This window comes from Labeo rohita, chromosome 21, assembly GCF_022985175.1.
Source record: "Labeo rohita strain BAU-BD-2019 chromosome 21, IGBB_LRoh.1.0, whole genome shotgun sequence".
Classification (NCBI taxonomy): domain Eukaryota; kingdom Metazoa; phylum Chordata; class Actinopteri; order Cypriniformes; family Cyprinidae; genus Labeo; species Labeo rohita.
Genome location: NC_066889.1, coordinates 7,167,135 through 7,190,202, shown reverse-complemented (window position 1 = coordinate 7,190,202; position 23,068 = coordinate 7,167,135). Strand labels below are relative to the sequence as shown.

General features: G+C 34.8%; 1 protein-coding gene across 1 annotated transcript; it reads left to right on the top strand.

The window, feature by feature from the left end:
- Nucleotides 1–404: 404 nt before the first annotated feature.
- Nucleotides 405–23,017, top strand: gemin5 (gem (nuclear organelle) associated protein 5). Its single transcript, XM_051093866.1, is given in 29 exon segments — nucleotides 405–644; nucleotides 718–872; nucleotides 1,564–1,745; nucleotides 1,856–2,007; nucleotides 4,894–4,995; nucleotides 5,096–5,228; nucleotides 5,322–5,484; nucleotides 7,270–7,482; nucleotides 7,587–7,672; nucleotides 7,875–7,957; nucleotides 8,309–8,445; nucleotides 8,519–8,592; nucleotides 8,848–9,029; nucleotides 9,236–9,375; nucleotides 9,520–9,691; nucleotides 11,412–11,630; nucleotides 11,773–11,889; nucleotides 12,253–12,263; nucleotides 12,265–12,376; nucleotides 13,810–13,905; nucleotides 14,035–14,172; nucleotides 14,348–14,495; nucleotides 14,587–14,706; nucleotides 14,906–15,116; nucleotides 16,581–16,835; nucleotides 19,637–19,799; nucleotides 20,282–20,732; nucleotides 20,823–20,901; nucleotides 21,668–23,017. Coding segments are annotated over 29 exon segments (4,398 nt in total). The 5' UTR covers nucleotides 405–502; the 3' UTR covers nucleotides 21,830–23,017.
- The last annotated feature ends 51 nt before the right edge of the window (nucleotides 23,018–23,068 follow it).

The following is a 23,068-nucleotide window of genomic DNA, read 5'->3' as shown; positions in this document are numbered from 1 at the left end:
CGAGTTTTTTTTTTCGTTTTAGAGCACGCTGCGATATCACAGACTGATTCAACAATATGTAAAATACATACTCGAATGAATCGCTGAAGTTATATTTTGAAATGAACTATCTGAATGAACAGACTCGGAAATGAGAATCGGTTTAATATGTTACGACGCTTTGCTTTACGGCAAATGTCATTGCCGAGTGAGTTTAAAGTTATACGTTTTATTATCGTTGGTAGAACTGTTTCAAACAAAAATATTCTAATTACAAATAAGGCATATGATATATATTTCTACCAACATATTTACTGAATATGTCAGTCTTAAACAAAGATTTGACTGTTTCTATGGCAACAGTGTCCCTTCTCGCGTTCCGTATAACTTTTACAGCCCACGTTGTCGACATTCGGCAGCCGGTGTGTTTTCGGCAGCATGAGTAGATGTGTGAAGTACCTTCACTGCCACTATCCGTGAATTTATTCTCTGATCTTGATGCGGCAGTCATTTTTTCTTTACAATGCATCAAAGACATCTGCCAGCCTCTCCAAACTGGTACTGTTCACGCTGCAGTGACTTAAATAAAAAGGGAGTACTGGGTTTTGGAGCAAAAAATACAATCTATCTGGTAAAAGTGACTGCAGCATCTCCAGCAGTAACAGGTAAGAGGTCAGGATGCTTTAATTCAGTGCTTTGCTCTTCCAAATTCACATCGATCCGATCTTCTTTCTGCAGGTGAACTCACTGGGCACACTGAAAGAGTTTCTGGTTTTGCATTTTGCTCCCATGATGGACAAGAACACATCTGTGCAAGCACTTCAGATGATAAAACAGTCAAAATCTGGGATGCTGAGCAAAAAGTTCTGTTGAAAGAGCACAATGTCCACCAAGTGAGTGAATAATCTACCTGTCATGCTTAAAGTGTTGTGACTGTCTCACAGGTTTGTTCCCATAGCAAGGTTTGTACTGTATTACAACTTTCTGTCTGCCGTTTTTTACAGTGGTAAATGTGTAACTTCATGACTCAACAGTAACATCTTTACTTTACTTTACCCTGACAGCGTTTTCATTGCCTCTAAATTAAATAAATGTTATTTTTGTCAGCATGTTTTTTTCTTTTCTTTTTTAATTTACTTTTTTAGTTTGCAGTTAACATCAGGCAATTTTTATCTATATGTTCTGACAACCTCTACTGTCATTCTGCTAGAATATGAGTGGAACAGCTTCCTGAATGAGAAACATTTTCTCTCCCCACAAACTCCATTTCAGCCATAAACTCATAACTGCTTTTGCTGCATATTTAATTAAGCAGAGTTTGCAACAACAGTGTTAAAATCAGCATTAAACAAAAATTGTTATCATCTTTCTTGCTTTATTATTGTGACTAATATCCAAGTAAACTGTTTCTTATATAAGAAACTGTGTAGGACAGGGTTTGATTTTTTTTTTTTCCCCATTTTGATTTAAGATTATGATGACACATGATATATATATATATATATATATATATATATATATATATATGATCATCAAATGTAAGTTATGGTGACTGACATACCATTTGTGGTCTTGTTTGAACAGAGCACCATCTCTGCAGTCCACTGGTCTCCGTTGCAGAAACTTCTGCTGGTCACTGGAGATGAAAAGGGCATTGTAGTGTGCTATTGGTTTAGCAGTAATGACACCCAGAGCTTCTTTCCCGAACCCCGAACAATCTTCTGCATTTCCTGCTCTCCACATGAGGAAAACTACATCGCAGTGGGGTAAATATCATTATAATATTTTTTAAAATGAGTTGGTTGTGATCATAGAGTGCTCTAGTCTCATCTAGAGCTCAGAGTTGCTTGCTAATTGTTTATGTTTTCTCTTAAAGGTATAAAGATGGAATGATAGTAGTGATAGACATCAGTAAGAAAGGGGAGGTGGTCCATCGGCTGAGGGGGCATGATGATGAGATTCACGCATTGGCATGGAGCCCTCAACCCAGAGAAGAGCCTCTTTATGGGCGATCAGAAGACAACACTGGTAATCAAGAGACGCTTAAAAATCCATTTATGCCTCCGTCACTTATTACCATTAAGTTTTTGGGAGTGACATCACATGACATTTCACAATCTAAACTAACCTTGCCTTTTTTTTTTAGCAATATGCTATTAACACTAAGTGCAAATAGCTATAGATTCTGTTTACGCTATATGTTAAAATAGAAGGATTTTCTGCTATTTATACTGTTTATTAGAAAAAGTGGCAATTATCTGCACCTCAGTATTGTAGTACATTATGAAACAGTATGCAATAATAATATATTGCGTGTAAATTCTAATTCAAATTATTAAATGAATGCCACCTTATTGGAACAATAAAGCCCTCCCTACACCTACCCTAAGCTTACCCAATACTTTATTTTCTACTTTTTGATTATTTCCTGAACTTTTGGCAAAAGCGCTTCGTTTTGTCTTAAGTAAACCTGAAGAGTTGGGAGAAATACTGATGCGTCAAAATATTTGAAATGTGCATCAGATCTTAAAGTGACAGCAACGTAAGCCTGCAGCCGCTATCCATGTCATAAATATTAATCAAACAACAAAAGAAAAAGAGAAAATCACTAATTTTTCCTCACTGAATTACTTATTAACTTTAATAAGAATCACCTTTAATGTATACAGTGAAGATTTTGCAGTGTTTTATTTTAACATTTATTACTTCATGAAATATATGTAGCAGTCTGCCTTAAAAAAAAACAAACATTTTTCTAACATCTTTGCAGCAGTAGTTTTTATGGGTCCAAAACCACCTTGGGTGTGCATGATTTTCTAACAATTCAATGGCCCATCATCAATTATTCCTTATATAATGTAATTTATTGTAATTAATGTAACTATAAATGCATTCAAAAATAAAACAGGTTTGCAGTGACTTATGGAACGTATATGTAGGGCTTTATACAGGGCTTTATATAGTGTGTGCCATTGTAAATACTTTTATCCCTCACAGCCTCATTTTCATCCAAGAAAAAAAAAATCATATGAAACCCACAATGAAAAGCCACAATCAGAAATAAAAGAGGTGCATTTTCTGCTCTTAAGGTCCAATTCATCAAGATACCTACTCCTTTACCCCCACCCTTGAATTTATACATTTACTATAATGATCAATGAAGTCAAGTCCCGCCCTATAATTTTTCACATTCTAAAACCTGTTCATTCTAAAATATGTCACATTACATAGGTCAGCCATAACTTCTGTTACATGATTTTAAGTTTGCTAAGCAGAGCAGGACATTAATTATGAGATGTTGTGAAATCAAAAATCAAAATGGCAAGATCCACTAGAGGTTTGCTTTTCTTACATTTCAACTGACATTACGTTTTCTAGTTGTAAAGTTTAAAAACGGGTGCCCAAACTCGGTCCTGGTCCTTGGTTTAGCTCCAACTTGCCTCAACACACCTGCCAGGGGGTTTCTAGTATGCCAGGTAAGAGCTTGATTAGCAGGTTCAGGTTTGTCTAATTGGGGCTGGAGCTAAAATCTGTAGGACCCCTCCCTCCAGGACCGAGTTGTGGCAGCCCTGGGTTAAACAATGTTAAGATACTGACAAACAGTAGTGTTTCCTTGGACTCAGACTCGACTCGGACTCGAATAACAAACACACAACAAATTTACTAAAATTAAACTGAAAACAGAGAAAATATAAAAATTAGGTCTGTCGGTTTAAAGCGTTAACTTAATTAGTAATGAAATTGAATGTGATAAGCGATATTACACCAGCAGTAAGAGCAATAAGACACGCGTGCTGATTTTCTCCCAATCTATATCACGTGTTTAAATGTGATTTTATACAACAGTTCAGTAAATAAGAAGCTGGTATGGTGTTGTATTTTAAACACAATATTATGTGTTTTTGCCACTGATGTTTTTGCTCAATTTTGCAGAAAACATATTACATTTAAAGCCAGAATGGTTGTGCGTCTCCGAGCACAACGTGAATCCGCGTTTTGAACAAATGAACCAATGATTCAAAAGCCCATTCATAAAGAGAGCCATTTATTCTTTCCTGAAGGAATCAGCCCTTTGAATGAATAATAAGTATTTATCACCACTTGCTGGCAGATTTAGTTTCCTATTTAGAGTATAAAATAATACAAATAAAAACTAATAATAAAAATGAAAACATTAAAGGGATGGTTCGTGATTCTGTCATTTACTCACCCTCATGTCGTTTCAAAACTTTCGTGGGGAAACGTAAAAGAATTTTGAAGACTGTGGGTAACAAAGCTGTTTTGGTTATCAGTGACTTTCATTGTATGAACAAAAAATCCTGAGATGTTTCTCAATTTATCATCTTTTATGTTCCATAGGTTGTGTTAGGCCGTTATAGCCTAAATGTTTGTGTAATTAATTTTATGTTGAATCAAATTAAATATTTCTTTCTAAAGCTACAATTTGTAATCTTGTAATCTTGTAATCTTGATACTTTTAAAAATAGCTTTAAATAATCTTTTGTGGGCATTTTCACAGTCAAATTTATTTAGCGATTAATTTGATTAATCGAAACATCATGTAATTAATTACATTAAAGTTTTTCATTGACTGACAGCCCTAATAAAAATAAAAACATATTCAACATATTAATAAAAACTAATAGATATTTAATGTAAAATCAAAATAAAACACTTACTAGATATTTTATGTTTGCTTGCATTTCATGTGGCCCTTAACCAACATCAGAGAACTGTGAACAAAGGAAGGAATGTGTCAAATCTGTAATTTTTTTTAAATATTAGTTTAAAATCTCAGGTGGACTTCAGGTATATTTTATTTTTAAAGGATTCAGCTGACAAAAAAGATTAGGAGCGCCTGAAATGATAGAGAGGACAAAGTGATAAGTGACAAGTCATTGACTCTTTTCATAGATGGAGGCAATGGGGTGACAGAAGGAGCAGAAATTGGATGTTACCTGGCATCGGGTAGTCGAGATCAAACCGTGCGGATATGGAGCACAGCCAGAGGAAAAGGTGACAGAGGAAGACTCATTACCCGAAGCTTGCACAAACACAAACATTATAGTAGCTTTTAGCTGCAGGGTCATTTAGGTTACAATGTGTGTCCTTTCAGGTGTAATGACCCTGAAGCTTCCCTTCCTGAAGAGACGAGGAACAGGAGTTGATCCAACGGTGAAGGAAAGACTCTGGCTGACTGTCCACTGGCCTAAGGGGAGACCTTCACAGATTGTGTCCAGCTGTTTCGGGTATGGTTGTATAGATGAGTTGGTTGTTTTGTGTCGGAAGATGTTTTCTTGTAAATGAACATGAGTTGACTCATTGTGAATGCTGGCGTGCAGCGGTGAGATCATAATGTGGGATCTCATGAAGTCAGGCAAGCAGAAGTGGAGTCTGCTGGGCAGTTCCTCAGATGGACAGAATCACAGCCGTATCGTCTTCAACATGAGCTCGTTTTGCTCAGGGGAGAGGGAACTTCTGCTTAGTACCTCGATGGACAGAGAGGTGAGACCTTCCCTCTAGTATATGCTTGTTTTTACCAACCTCTGACACCACCAGTGTGGCATCAAACTGAGTGTGTTTTGAGGGTGAAAGAGGGTGGTGGCAGTGTTAAATAAGTAAAGAAAAGTAAAGAAGTTAAGAAAATAAAAGAGCAAGGTACTTAACCCCCAACTGCTTCCTGGGAGCCGCATCAAATGGCTGCCCACCACTCCTGGTGTGTGTTCACAGTGTTTGTGTGTGTGTGTGTGTGTGTGTGTGTGTGCTTTGGAGATTGCAGACCAGAATATGAGGTAGCATACTTGGCCTGCATATCGAATCATCACCTAAAAAAGAAAATAAATATAAATAAATAATTATCCAACAGTGCTAGTGTTAATATGTATGATTATTTGCAACTATGTAACAATAGGGAACTATAAAATAACTATATTAGTGTCACAATAACGGACGATAACATTGCGCTTATTGTAAGTGTAAATTGCAGGCATATTGTCTGCCAGTGTTTTTAAATTGTCTATCAGCTGGAAAAAATTGTTCTGAAAAAAAAATTCTAACAATATCATTCCTCTGTGTTGCTACTGTTATAGTTGTGATGCAGACTTTAGTAATCTCATAAAATTAAAATGATTATTTAAACTTTTATATATACAGTTGAGGTCAAAAGTTTGCAATCCCCCTTTCAGAATCATTGAAAATGTTAATTATTTCACCAAAATAAGAGGGATCAAATAAAATGCATGTTATTGTTTATTTAGTACTGATCTGAAGTAGATATTTCATATAAAAGATGTTTACATATAGTCCACAAAAGGAAATAATAGTCGAATAAAAAATGACATTCAAAAGTTTACATCCCCTTGATTCTTAATATTGTGTTGTTACCTGAATGATCCACAGCTCCGTTTTTTTTTTTTTAAGTGATAGTTGTTCATGAGTCCCTTGTTTGTCCTGAGCAGTTAAACTGCCTGCTGTTCTTCAGAAAAATCCTTCAGGTCCCACAAATTCTTTGGTTTCCCATCATTTTTGTGTATTTAAACCCTTTCCAACACTGACTCCATGATATTGAGGTCCATCTTTTCGCATTGGGGACAACTGAGGGACTCATATGCAACTATTACAGAAAGTTCAAACACTCACCGATGCTCCAGAAGGAAACACAATGCATTAAGAGCTGGGGGATGAAAACTTTTTGATTTTAAAGATCAAGGTAAATTTAACTTCTGGAAAACATGTAACTAGCTCATGTAGCCTTTGAAGGGCAGTACTACATTAGGAAAAATATGATATTTAGGCAAAATAAGAAAAATGTACACATCTCTATTCTGTTCAAAAGTTTTTACACCCCGGCTCTTAAGGCATGTTTTTTTTTTTTTTTTCTTCTGGAGCATCACATTAAGAATCAAAGGGATGTAAACTTTTTATAAATTCAACTATTATTTTTTTTCTTGTGGACTATATATAAATATCTTTTATGTGAAATATCATATTCAGATCAGTACTAAATATACAATAACATGCATTTTGGTAAAATAACATTTTTAATGGTTGTAAAAGGGGGATGCAAACTTTTGACCTCAACTGTTTTGAACTCAATCATTTACACATATAGCAATAATTAGCATATAACTTATAATTGATTATTTTTATTTTTAATGACTTGAAAAAAATCATTATTATTCCAAACTAATTAAAATAGGGTAGCCCTCATCTATTTTTATTTTTGCCTGTTTATTTGTTGTTATTCTTAAACTTTCTTCATTCAAATCATTTAATCCATTGTCATTTTAGATTAAGTGTTGGGACCTGGCATCTCTGGAGTGCTGTTGGACTCTGCCCACTCTGGGTGGGTTTGTGTACTGTCTCAGCTTTTCTCCAGTGGGCACTGGCTGCCTGGCTCTAGGTGTCGGAGACAGCATGATCCGGGTGTGGAGCACCCTGTCAATTCAAAACCAATACGACATCAAGACATTCTGGCAAGGGATCAAATCTAAAGTCACAGCTGTGAGTCAGATGTCTAATTTTACAGTTATATTTTCCTCAGTGCGATTCAGTTAGTTTGAAATCAAGGCCTTAAATGCCTTTTTTTGCTCCCATCTCTGTTCCAGTTGGCATGGCATCCACTAAAAGAGGGCTCTCTGGCGTTTGGTACAGATGACGGTAAAGTGGGCATCTATGAGGTTTACTCTAACAAGTAAGAACAGATAAACAGTCAGCGTACATTAAGTTTTGATCTGCATGTATGCATATTAAATGTTGCAGTTTCTCAGGTTCATCTGGATGCGAGATTCAATATTAGGTTTAATATGCAAGATATTCGTCTGAGTTTTAGTATGAACAAAAAGTTTTAATTGAATTGTATTTTGTTGAATTTTATTATTTGTTTTCACACACAGACCTCCTCAAATCTCAAGCACTTACCACCGCAGAACCGTCTACTCCCTCTCATGGGGCGCTCCTGTTCCGCCCATGTCTTTTGGTAACTTAATTCATAAAACACACACACACACACACCTCCACATGGGCCAGTAAACATTGAACTTGGAGTGGCACCAAGAACAATCCATCAGCAATAAGCGATGCCCAGCTCCTCTTTAACGCACTCCGCAATTGAGTGTGGACAAATTGCTTACTTTCCCTCCATAGAGTTTGTTGGATAATCAAGCAATGAAAACTTAATTTCACCTTACCGCTGAGAAATGACACATTCATCACTGTATTCATCACCACTGCTCAAGGGAGAGGAGATAATTGCTTTTGTTTGTTCAGAGGGGTATGAACAATAGTAATAGTGATGTTGGCGCTAATAATATGTTTGTGTATGGCTCAGGGGGATCAGGAGACAAGCCGTCCTACAGCTTATACAGCTGTGCTGGAGAGGGGGTCATCTTCCAGCACGACCCTTGGAAACTCTCAGGGGAGGCCAGTAACATTGACAAACTCATCCGAGACACCAACAACATCAAAGTAAGATGAGAACTCATTTATTCATATTTGTCTTTTTGTATGTTTATCTAAATAAAATAATAATCTTGTTCAGCACAAGATCCCACCCCACACAGACCTCAGCTGGAAGCCGGACGGCAGTGTTTTGGCCATTGGAAATGAAGATGGGTAAACTATTTCCAAAATATTATTTCCCTTCCTCAAGTTATAAATTGATTAATTATATTTATCAATCTCTAAATCATGTATTACTCTAGATCAGTGATTCTCAACCACCTTTCTGGAGTCCCCCAGCATTGCACAATTTATATTGTCTTTAAATGTGTACTGTATCTTATGCAATAGTTTAGGGTATTATATATCAAGAAAATCTCATTATCATAGTACATCATGTGTCTCACTCCATAAGGGTTTTTGTTTTAGGTCCATAGAGGTATTGAAGGCTCCCACACTGAAGCTCTTGTGCACAGTGCAGCAGCATCATAAGATTATTAATTCACTGCGCTGGCACCATGAACACTCATCTCAGAATGAGCTGCAGTATCTCCTGGCGTCTGGCTCCAGTAATGCCACAGTCTACGTCCATGACCTAAAGAGCGCGATAGGTCAGAATCGCCTCTTCGTGTTTGTTTGATTGCTTTTGTATCTATTCTTGTTGGTTATTCTATGCATACAGAAAATTCAAATAGTCCATAATATACATTAGTATACATGCACATGAACATAATATAAAATGCTGGTATAGTATAGTCCTATAATATTTCGGGCATAGCCGATGAATGTTTTTTTCTTTGGGTTTTTTCTGTAACAGAAACTCCATCAGAGAGTCCGGTGCTGATGACTGAACCTTTCAGAGCTCTCTCTGGTCACACCAACAAAATCACCAGCCTAGCGTGGAGCCCTCATCATGATGGCCGTCTGGTGACAGTGTGTTATGATGGAACTGCTCAGGCAAGTTGCACTTTTTTGCTAAAGTGGTTAAAAAAAATATGTAAATTTTGTGAAAAATATAATGAAGAATATTTTGTTTTAGATTATACCATTTTAAATTTGATTTGTGTGGACTGTCCTAATAATTCTTAATAATATTCACAGGTGTGGGATGTGCTGAAAGAGGAGCCGGTGTGTAACTACAGGGGTCACTCAGGCAGACTACTGTGTGTGCAGTGGTCCACTGTTCACCCAGACCTGGTCTGGACTGGTGGAGATGACTTCACCCTCCATGAATGGGCTGTATCCAAGCAGGAACATGTGACACCTCCCAAAAGTATGTATATCATATTTTACATCATTATGAATGCATGTGGAGCTGATACTGAATTAAATGTCTACTAAAAATAATTTGCAGTAAAATTGAACATTTTTATCATCATTTACTAGAGCTGGGCGGTAGGATAATATACATTGTGACGATAGTATAAAGTATACTATATAGTAGATGATACATCCAGTGATATGAATGTGTATCACTGGATATGCTGTTTATTTGACAGTGTGTAAATATGGCAGCATAGCACATTACACAGTAAGATTACTGATACCCAAGAGTGATATAAAAGCAAGCATTAATGAGAAAATAAAGATTAGAGTTATTACTCTTTAGAGTTATTAAGTGCAATAAGCTGTAGCTCAATGCAGTGTTCATGCTGACAGGCACACAGCTGAATCATCCACAGAAAGCTGCTTGCCATAAGCCTTTACCAGCTTTTAATTGCAAATTCAGTTCTCTTTTGGGTCTTTTAATAAAATAAAATAACACAAATATCTATGTCAAGATATATATACATATATACAGTATTGTGAAATAAATATTCTCATACAGTGACATAAGATTTTGGTCATATCTCCCACCCTTGTCATTACCCCAGTATTGTTTTGACCTTGTTTTTTTGTTTTTTGTTTTTTTTTTGTCTCTTTAGTGCAACACAAAAGAACATTTTATGTGATTTTAAAATTAAAATTATTGGTTGAGGGATGTGGTACAGTGGTTAAGTGCTCATATGGGAGCCACAGTTTCAAGTGCCGTTTTCCAATTTTTAATTGCGCAGTTTCATGCTAATACAGCCAAAATCTCTAAACTATATAAATGACACTACCAGTCAAAAGTTTTTGAACAGTACATTTTTTTTATGTTTTTCAAAGAAATCTCTTCTGCTCACCAAGCCTACATTTATCTGATCCAAAGTACAGCAAAAACAGTAAATGTTTGAAATATTTTTACCATTTAAAATAACTAATATTTTACAATTGACAATATTTTTAATTAAATTTTTAAATTACAATTTAAAATAACTAATATTTTACTATTTTTTTTATAATTTTCCATTTGAATATATTTTAAAATGTACATTTATTCCTGTGATTTCAAAGCTGATTTTTTTTTTGCATCATTACTCCAGTCACACGATCCTTCAGAAATCATTCTTATATTCTGATTTCCTGTTTTAAAAAACATTAATATTATGTTGAAAATAGCTGAGTAGAATTTTTTTCAGGTTTCTTTGAATAGAAAGTTTAGAAGAACAGCATTTATCTGACATTGAAATCTTTTGTAACATTATAAATGTCTTTATCATCACTTTTGGTCAGCATTAAGCATCCTTGCTAAATAAAAGTATTAATTTCTATAACTTCTTTCCCCCCCCCAAAAAAATTATACTGACTCCAAGTTTTTGAATGGTATAGTGTATAATGTTACGAAAGCTTTTTATTTCAGATAAATGCTGATCATTGGGTTTTTCTATTCATCAAAAAATCCTGAAAAAATTTACTCAACTGTTTTAAATATTGATAATAATCAGCAAATCAATGATCCGCAAATCAGCATATTAGAATGATTTTTGAATTATCATGTGACACTGAAGACTGGATTAATGATGCTGAAAATTTAGCTTTGATCAATAAATTACATTTTAAAATATATTCAGTTAGAAATCTGTTATTTTAAATAGTAAATATGTTCCATTTCGTTCCGTTTTCATCAACAGGTAAGAAACGTGTTGAGATGGAGAAAAAGAGAGGACCGCAGAAAAAGTCCAAGAAGAAAAAGAAGGCACCAGAAAAAGGAGGGATGAAGGTGGAAGAAAGGGAATTGCCTTTAGGTGACGAAATTAAAGGAGCAGCGGGCAGCGGAGCAGAAGAAGGCCAATCAGACAATGACGAGGAGGGAGAGGAGAGGGCGAACACAGACGCTCCATCCGTCACGGGTAACAGCCCATCTTTCTTGCTTTCATCTCTCGCTGTCTCTTCTGCTTCCTCTCGCTTTTGTGCTTCCAACGCAGTCTTTGAAATGTCACTCCGGTTGTCTGGGTGTCGTGTGATGAATAACCTTTATCATTGGGGTCACAGGCTGGTCCAGAGAGAGTAGTGTGGACACACGTGGCACTGAGAGGGTTCAGAATGGAGAAAAGTTCAGCCATGCAGTTAAAAGGGAGGTCAAAGAGGAGAAGAAAAGAGAGAAACCAGGTCAGTCTCTGTGTTTTCTGTGTGTAGTCAATATGTTTTTCTTAGTACCGCAACATACTCATACTTTTTGTTTTTTAAACGTATTATGCAAAAAAAAAAAAAACATTATAATGCTAATAGTATTATTGTTATTATGAGTATTATTAGTTCATTATTTTGTAGTAATTTAAAATGTTTTAGATAATTAAGTTAATCACTTAATACTAAATAAATATAAATAAATTTAATTAACGAAAACATAAATAAATAACTTGGGTGTCTTTAAACAGCTATGGTGTTTCATTTCATTAACATCAAACTTGTTTTGAGAAATCAAAAACAATGGAAAGGCTGCTATTTCCTTTACTATATTTTTTATTTTAGATTTGTCTTTAAAAAAAGAGAAAGCCACGCTCCATTCTCCCGCTGAGTACTTCTATGGATCACCGACCTAAAGAGGAACTTCAACAGGACTGCCTGACACTCGCAGCTGTGAGATACTCACATGGTAAGTCAGGAGCCCAACATCAGTCCTAAGAACCTATATATAAACCACTGACACATTTTTGGAATATAAGCATTATTATAAGTTATTAAATTTAAATTAGCAAATTTCTGAGATGTTTACTGTTATAATACTGGGCGATATTTAATCGAGGCAGTTTATAAGCAATGCTTAAAATAAAATGCTAAAAAGGTTAGTTAAATGCGATTTACACATAATTAACAAAAATGTGTAAAATGTTGTTTTGGCCTAAGCAATATCGTAGGATTCTATGATTTGTCATGTATTGTGAATTTTTTTTTTTTATAAATTTAAATTCTCTTATGCTTTCCAATGTCTATTTCTTGTAAAATGCAATAATGTAAAATATTATTACAATTTATACAGTGGGGGAATTTTTTTTTGGATCCACTGCTGATTTTGCATTTTCCCACTGACAAAAAAATTATCAGTCTATAATTTTAAAGGTAGGTTTCTTTGAACAGTGAGAAAAACGGATTTCAAAAACGTTATAAATTGATTTGCATTTTAATGAATGAATGATTTGATCCCTTTGCAAAACATGACTTAGTACTTGGTGGCAAAACCCTTGTTGGCAATCACAGAGCTCAGAAGTTTCTTGTAGTTGGCAACCAGGCTTGCACACATCTCAGTAGGGATTTTGTCCCACTCCTCTTTGCAGATCCTCTCCAAGTCATTAAGGTTTCGAGGCTGACATTTGGCAACTCAAACCTTCTGCTGCCTCCACAGATTTTCTGTGGGATTAAGGTATGGAGTTAGACCACTCCAGGACCTTAATGTGCTGCTTCTTGAGCCACTCCTTTGTTGCCGTGGCTGTGTGTTTTGGGTCATTGTCATGCTCTTTGGTCTTGGCCATGGTGGAGAGTTTGGAATCTGATTTATTGATTGCTTCTGTGGACAGGTGTATTTTATACAGGTAACAAGCTGAGATTTAGAGAGAGTGCTCCTAATCTCAGCTCGGTACCTGTATAAAAAAACACCTGGGAGCCAGAAATCTTGCTGATTGATAGGGGATCAAATACTTATTTCACTTATTAAAATGCAAATCAATTTAGAACTTTTTTTAAATGCATTTTTCTGGATTTTTATTTTTATTTTTTGGTTGTTATTCTGTCTCTGCGTTCATAATGTATAAAAGTATTCATTTCCTTTAAAAAAAAATCTTACTGACACCAGACATTTGAACAGTGGTGTAAATGGTTAATATGAAAATCACTCATTTCTTTATAGAAATGACCATATTAACACAATCAGATATCATAGGTGTATCATTTAAAAATAAATAAATAAATAAATAAATAAAATTAGCTTGCCCTCTCATGTAGAGCTCAGTTTGAACTGCTGCAATGACAAAATGAGAGGAAACAAGTAGTTACAATGTACATAGCGCATTTCCTTTCCCTTCTGCTCCTCAGGGCAAAGCGAAACATGTGTTCCAGGATCTGGAGATCATATTCAGCTTGGCCTGTTCACAGACAGGGATGCCCTCTACAGGATGTTTCAGGAGGAAGGTAAGTCGGGCACGGAAACAGCTGAACCCAGTGTGGTGTCAATATCTGCTAGTATGCTGAAGATATGAAGTGAATCATGGAGTCACTGATTTTATATCAGTATTAAGTTTATTCTGGTGTTTTGAACAGAGGAGAGCCATGTGGAGGCTGGTCATTATGACTCAGTGTTGTATCTGAGGCTGTGGAAAGGAGATCTGATCGGAGCAATAAATCTTGCTGTGGAGAAAGGAGAACTGACTGACCATCTTGTCAGTTTAGCTCCAATGGGTAAGATCTCTGGCAGTATTATGGCTAAATTAAACTTTTACTTTTAGCTAAAAATATTTTCCAAAAATTACACAAGCATAGATGCAAAGGTTACATTTCTAAAATTTGGAACATACAGATGCTTCCTTTCTTCTTTTTATCTTTCTGGACATTCTGGACATTTGTCTTCTCTCAGCTGGCTATCAAGTGTGGGCTAGGACCGTAGAGGCGTATGCAAAGCAGCTCTGCCACCACGAGCAGTTCCTCAAAGCAGCATCACATCTCGTCTCCATCCATAAACCCTATGAGGCCATCAGCCTTCTGAAAAGCCACCAGTTCTTCCGGTTAGAAAAATCATCTTAGACAATTGTGTGCCGTGTCAGTGGTGTTTGGCCTGAGCAGAAGGTAACATTTGTGTTTACATTAAATACTCAGGGAGGCCATAGCTTTAGCAAAAGCTAGACTGCAGCCAGAGGACCCTGTGCTAAAAGATCTCTACATGAGCTGGGCTGCAGTGCTTGAGAAGGATGGGCATTATGCTACTGCAGCAAAATGGTAAGTGAAGCCCTGCACAGTCACATATGCACAAATAAATAGGAAAAAAGAAGCGAACATGTACAGAGGTATACTAGGAAGGGTACAGTTGACAGCAGTAAATTTCATTACTTCCCTAATGTATGATATAAAGTTAAGTAATGTAATTTAAAAACTACTTAAACTGACTAAAGAAGTATTTTCTTTCTTCACCTGCCAGTTACCTTGCGGCAGACTCAAGCTTTGATGCGGCTAAAGTGACTGCCAAGAAGGGGGACGTGATATCGCTAAGGACTGCGGCTAATCTGGCGCAGATATCAGGAGAAAGTGAGCTTGCACATTCTCTCTCTCTGAGGTGCGCCAAAGACTTGATGCTTTCCCAGGATTGGGCTGCAGCACAGGAAGTCCTAAGGACACAAGACTCACTTTTGGTTTGTTTTCAGCTATCTTCGCTATCTATGCTGTTGGTTTTTAGATACACAAGTATGTTCGGGTCAGTATCACCATAGAGTGCCTTTCAACCCTCGCAATACTCACAAATTTTGGTCTTAATTTCCTGTTCGCTTTATGTTATGTCATAAATAGTAGACACTGAAGTACTATAGAAACATATTGACTGAGCTCCCACACATTTTTTAGATAATTATGGGCCATTATTCAAAGCATAAACCATAAGATATGTCCACCCTGTCATGGACATGTACATTACTGTTAAATACGTTTTCATTGTAATATTAAGATGCAAATTATATTTTCTGAAAGGTATAATGTCCCTTTCCTAAACAGGGTTATTAGTTTGCTTTTATAAATACATAAAAGGTTTTATGTAAACCATGCGTTTTTAAAGAAACTCATACAATTGACACGTTTTTTTTTTTTTTCTTCTTATTTGGAGAAAACTGTGATGTTTGGATGCAGTTTTTTGTTTGCATGTTATTGCCTCCACAGCTATCTAATGAACACACTGGATTATACAGAAATGATTGAATTATTATTTAAAATATTATTTTAAAATAAAATTTCAAGATGACAGGGTGGAACAGCACATGACGGGGTAGACACATAAAGCAGAACGCACAAAGCATGACAAAATGAAACATTTAAAAAAGTATAATAATAATAAAAAATTATATAATTACATTCTCAATCACACTGATATACCAACCTCCGCCTCACATTCATTTTAGTTTTTAGCAGTATTAACTACAAATGAATGCTATGTCCACCCTGTCATGTGTATGTCCACTGAATCTAAGTGGCCAGCAGGGTGGATGTTTTGAAACAATGACAGGGTGGACATTTTGAAATTCAATTAGCATATTAGCCTACAACAAACTGTGACTAGCTAAATAGTTAGTCTGGTTGATGAAGAGAATTTTATATATTTAAAGTTACATATTGTGAAAAAACTGTATTCTAATCACTTCTGGCATATTTTATGCTGACAGGGTGGACATGTTAAGCAAAGCAAGTAAGCAAACTCATATGATTAACACGCATCGCCCTACACAAAACTAAACAAAATCTAAAAAAAAAAAAAATGTTTCTAAAGAGCCAAGTAATACTTTTGTTATGAATATAAAAAATAATAAACCTTTTCATAGCCATTTTTATGTTACATTATTATGGAAAATTAGTTGTTTATGTACAGGACACCAAAAAGCACCCTACAGAGATAATGACCCATTCAATAAATTAATATGCTAAACTGACACTGATATGAATGTTATTTTTATTTATGTAGGTTTTCTGTAAGAATTTTTTTTGTATGAAGCAATAAAAATGTTGCTTTAATAATATTTGTTACCAAATTAGAAAAGAAAAAAATTGTTGCCATTATAGTCTTTATATTAGAAAATAAATATTTTTTCATCTTTCTCTCCTGTTCTTCACAGGGTCACAGGCTGGTGTTCAGTGTTAATGAGATCCTAACTCAAAGACTGGCAGATACAGATGTGGCCACCTGGAGTGTGGCTTCTTCACACACCTGGTCTAAGCCCTGTGAGGAGAACTTCCTCTCTACAGTGCACAGTGTGTGGCAGAGCGAGTTTGGAGTGGCAGCTGCTGACCTGGTCAAAGTGAAAACGCTCCATCAACAGCTGAGAGCCATTGAGAATCCTCCTGCCACCACTAGTGTTCCTATGAAGCAAGTATGTGTGAAAATAAGATGCCAACAGACACACTTTTCAGATTGCAGACTGAAAGATCTAATATATGATTTATAATAATTAAATATTTTATTCAATGAATTAAACAGACTAAAATGGATATTGAACTTAGTAATGTAATGTAATGTAATATAATATAATATAATATAATATAAAAGGTGATATAATAATTAGGGCTGTCAGTTTAACACATTAACTTAATTAATTAGTTATGAAAAAAATATTTTAACGCAGTTAACGTGCTGGCCCTGCCCTCAGACCTGTACATCGTTCTACATTTTATACAGTTGACTGCTGAAAAAACTTGATGCAGGACAACAACTTCATCAATGCAGTTATGCCCTAAAATTCAAGATTTTGGGGCAAAAAATACCCCTTGTATGAGCTTTTTGTTTCATATTTATCACATGATAAGTGATATCACACAAGCAGTAAGATCAATATCACACAAGTGCTGTTTGTCCTGAATATAACGAGTGCAAATGTGAATTTATACAACAGTTCAGTAAATAAGAAATTAATATTGTGTTATATTTTAAACACAATATTGTCTGTTTTAGCTCAGTTTTGGCATCAAAAATATTACCTTTTTGATAAAGCCAGCCACAGCAGAATTGTTGTGTGTCTCAGAGGAACACAGCTGTGTTTAGTTTCTGAATGAATCGACGTTTCGAATGAATCAGGTGAATCAATGATTCAAAGGCCCATTTATACCTTTTACTGAGTTGCTGAATGAATCAGCTGTTTAAACAAATTACAAATCCATTGTAACTTAAGTGAATGCAACATTTTCACTGTGTGTTATGAATCATCATTCTTAAGCTATAACTACAAATAAGTAAATATTATAATACATTAAAACTGTTCTTATGAATATTCATAAGGTGCTATAACATATGATTTTTTTGGGGTTTTTTTTATAATGCGTTATTCATTCATTAAGAATACCCTTATAATGTATTACAGATGTGGGCTTCATAGAAAGTGTTACCCATATTTTCAATTATATAACATTATATTCTATTTAATGAATTAAACATTTTGTAAATAATAACATATTTAGGTAACACTTTCTATGAAGTCCATATTTATAATACATTGTAAGCGTATTCTTAAGGAATGAATGCATAATGCATTATAAAAAAACCTTATAATATGTTATATCATCTTATAAATAATTATAACAACAATTAAGATACAATTATAATGCTTACGCATTTGTGGTTGTAACTTTTAAGATTATGATTATTTATAACACACAATGAACACCTTATTAGATCTTATTTTACATTTATAATGGGCTATATATCTTGACATTGTTTATTTAAGATCTGCACAGTATCTTGCTACATCTTTTAAGTGGTTAGGTGTGGAGTGTTATTTGAGTGTTCCCTGTGAGACTAATATTAATTTTGATGTGAGCTAGTTAATAATTTCAACTGAAGAATTGCAATGTTTATATGTTAGGTTACATTTTATTTTAAAGCTCCTCTTAGATTACTGACTATAGTCGACTATAAGCAACTTTGCAAATACATGTCAGCTAACTGTCAGAGTGTTAGTAGGCTTATGTTAAGGTTAGGGTAGGTAAAATGTTGATGTACTTGCAAAGTTACTTATAGTCAGTTTGTCTTTTGGGGAACCATCGAAATAAAGTGTTAGCAGATATTTAGCAGACATACTACTAATACTCCTATGACTGCTAGTTAACATAGTTGCAGAATTACTAATAAACAGGTGACTAAAGGGTAAAAATAATCAAACTGATATTACAGTAAAAATAGTTCAAGGCAAATGTGTCATATTACACATTCATCTGATCTAATATCTGATCTTATGGCTGCTTTGGCTGTGAATTTAAAACTATACTTATAATTGGTCATTGATTGCTTTAAGTAAAGTAGCATATGAAAGATGGCAAGATATGAGACTTATTATACATATAACTATGAGAAATATAATCCATTGTAACTTAAGTGAATGCAACATGTTCATTGTGTGTTATAAATCATCATACTCTTAAGCTATAACTACAAATAAGTAAATATTATAATACATTAAAACTGTTCTTATGAATATTCATAAGGTGATATAACATATGATAAGGTTTTTTATAAAGCATTATTCATTCATTAAGAATACCCTTATAATGTATTACAGATGTGGGCTTCATAGAAAGTGTTACCCATATTTTCAGTTATATAACATTATATTCTATTTAATGAATTAAACACCCAGAATATCGATACTATTGAACTGAGCAGCATCTTTACAATATTTGAATACAAAAATAGTTTTAATAACCACATGTATATAATTTATAGCTATTGTATATTTTTAAATATAGTATTATTCTGTTTGTATTTTTTTTGTCCATATTGTGTAAAAAAAAAAAAAAAAAAAAAAAAAAAAAGTCACTATAAGTGTCTTTGCAAGCTCATGTCAACTTATTCCTCAACCCTAACCCTGCCTGTCTACTAATACTCTACTAACACTCTAACAAGAGCTAGTAGACCTGTAGGTACAGCGATAGAGTCAAGAGAATGTGCAAAAATAAAGTGAAACCCAACATTCTTTACTATAGATTACTGTATATTGTATATACATATATTATGTATACAGTTATATAATACAGTTATGTCCACTTGTCTCTAGATAAGTTTTGACCAGAATGAGTTTTTCAGAGACTATACCAGTTTATTAAAAAAAAAACATTGTAAGATATCTCTCTGATGTCATCATCTTCAGATTTACCAATCTTTAATTTATCTTTTATTCCTCAGCTCTTATTTCACATCTCATTGGACGTGACACTGTGTGCTTTAAGTCAGCTGTTGTGTGATTGGCCATCTGTTCTAGAGGAGCTACTGCGAGCTCTGACTCGAGGTTCTGAGGCGGGACACTTCACTCTAATGACAGAGATGTGCCAGCTGCTTGTAACACAAGGTTAGAGATGTCAATATGATTGTGTTTGAGATACACCACATTTACATTGTACAACAAATTGAAATCACTCCAAATGAATTTTAAAGTGAACGGTTAAAAATTAGGTGTGGTTCAAATTACACAGTGAGGACTATGCAGCATAACATACAAGTAGTAGCTCTTCTAGTGCTTGGTTTTTTGTTTTGTTTTTTTCATGTGTGTCTGTTTCATTTGTGTCTTACTTGTATTGAAGTTTTTAATCATTGGTTGTCTACTTGTTGTTGGAGTTTTTTTTTTTTTTTTTTTTTTTTTTTTTTTTAACACTTTTAGTTAGGCTAGTTTAGTTTTTGTGATATTGAACTTGGTTACCAGAATTATGAAGTTTCAATAATATCAAACATTTTTATATGAAGACCTTACTTAAAGCAAAAATAAATATATCATTATCGTGAAATAATGTTACACTAGTTCTAATCCTTTTTGTAATTTTTCATTTAATGCAGGTTTGGAGTCTGTGACCTTCTACAAACAGAAACTAGACCCAACTGATGAAAGAAGCTTGGTGATTTCTCAAAGTGTGGAGGCTTTTGTTTGTTATCAGCTTATGTATAAGAAATGGTGGAACTACAGTGCTGTAACATCAACTTTGACCAATAACGCCATCAGCAATGGTCATTGTTTAACAGAGAAGAACCACAGTGAAGTTGAAGCAAACTGTAATGGAGAAGCTCAATCTGATGTCATTTTCTCTGAGTGCTTTTGGAACTTTCTTCTCTCTGAACCTCATGCCAATCTTCAGGCCACTCAAAGAGCCATATCAGAGATTCAAGGGAGAGTGACTAGCCTGATTCAGCAGCACAGCCAGTGTAAAGACTCTCATGTGAGTCCACAAGCACTTATTACCTCTCAATCTGAAACTTCAGAGGAACATGAAGGATCTTTGAGTGGGAAAAGGTATTTCTAAGACTGTACCTTTTGAATCATTTGTGCTTTGATTCGGGTGCTTCAAAGAAATGTCTAACAGCTCCTTTTGTCTCTCTTAAGCACTGAATCTCTCTCTACACTGACTGCCCTGGTAGCTGAACACCACAAAGCACTCTCTGCCATTCCTGAGCTTGTCAGAGTAAGTAGCTGTGTCTGTTTCCTTAAATTAAAAATGTTACCCTACATACTGCTGTAGGATTTTTATTATTGTTCAGACAACTGGTTCAGCATTTGGCTGGTTAGTTTCACCCCTGCTAACTACATTATGTATTGTACATATGTTTTCTGACAAAATTAAAAAAAAAAAAAAAAAAACTGCAAATATGTGACCCTTCACTGCAGAACCAGTCATAAGGGTCAATTTTTTGAAATTGAGGGAAAAAAAAAAAAAAAATATATATATATATATATATATATATATATATGTATATATGTATATGTATACGTATATGTATGTATATTTGAAAATCTGGAATCTAAAAAAAAAAAATCTAAATATTGAGAAAATTGCCTTCAAAGTTGTCTAAATGAAGTTCTTAGCAATGCATATTACTAATCAAAAACTTTTTATATATTTACAGTAGGAAATTTACAAAATATCTTAATGAAACATGATCTTTACTTCATATCCTAATGATTTTTGGCATAAAAGAAAAAAATATCATTTTGACCTATACAATGTTTTGTTTGCTATTGCTACAAATATATCCGTGCTACGTGTGACTGCTTTTGTGGTCCAGGGTCACATATTTCATGTTCTACCATGATCTATTTTTTGTAAAGCAAACATAATTTATGGTTTTATTAAAAAAATATATATTTAGAGCAGCTTTGTGTTTTATCATCAATATAGAATTGCACATGAGATGTATATTATTTTAATGATTTCCCCCCCCGTATTTTAGAAATACCCATTTCCGGACGTCATGGAATGTTGTATTGTCCTTCTGCACATGGAAAAACACTTCACTCTGTTTCCACAGCACATCTGCTCCAAAGCAACAACTTTGTTGTGCAAATATGGTACAGAAACACTTGGCAAAGCCTGGAAAAGACTGACACAATAACACTTACAGCACTTAGTGTTTTTGATATGCAATTACTGTTGTTTGATATGTAAAATTCACATGACTAATAAAAAAAAAATCCCCCACAATTTATTGTTGTTGCTGAAACAGTAGATCCTGTAATTCAAGGATTACCAAACGCTTTTTGTCAGCCACACGTCTTTGACTTTAAATGTTTACTTGAAGTGCACCAAGATTTTGAAGTAATATTTCAGTAGTTTTATATGTTTGCATGTTCACGGTTATCTGTAGGTTGTCACATCACCAAGTGTTTTAATATTTTTATTGTATTTGTTGCTGTTCATATTATTCTTCTTCCGCTCGAGTCTATGGCAGCACATAGAACTGCTCGCGGGAAGGTTGTGTAATTTGGCACACAGATAGAGGTCAGTCTCAACATCAACCACAGCAAGTTTGGAGTCTCTAACTCAAACGCTGTAGCACCACCACTTGTCCAATGTGTTAATGATTCAGAAACCTACTTTTTCAAACTCGTCCTAGATAGTTTGTCTGATTTTGACCAAAATTGGCTCAAATCATCTTCAGACCATGCTGTCAAAAAAGTTATGGAATTCAAGTTGATTAGTCAAACCGTTCTCGAATAATGCGTGAATGAATTTAACGAAAAGCGCACAAAAATGGATGTGAGGCTATATCTCTGCAACAGTTTAGCTTATTGAGACCAAACTTGGTGTGTGTTATAACAACCATGACCTGAGGTTGCACAGTTTTGGCACAGCGCCACCTGGTGGTCAGGAGATGTGAAAATGGCTATTTATGCTTGTAACTTCTCAATGACTTGAAAAAAAATCACAAAACTGATCTCTTTAGATTCGGTAGAGCATGCCGAGTTGAACCATACCCACACCCATATCCATGTCAGCCAATTTGGGTGTCGGCAATTTGGGACAAAATATCTTGAAACTCAGTATCTGTTTTTGCCACCACGCTCAGACATTCTCTGGAACAGCAAAAGTTATAAAGACATTTTTAAAAATGCTAATAACTTTTAATTAAATTGGCATATTGAAATGAAACTGGTCTCAGTATTCTTGGGGTCATGCTGAGAACATGGATACCAATTTAGCCATAGCCAAACTTCCTGTCCGCCATATTGATTTATGTTGAAAAACTACTTTTTGAACTTTCTTAGACCATTTGTCTGATTTTCACCACAATCGAGTCAGATCATCTTCAGACTGAAACGAAGTTATGGAGTTTGTCAATAAAAAGAGTTTT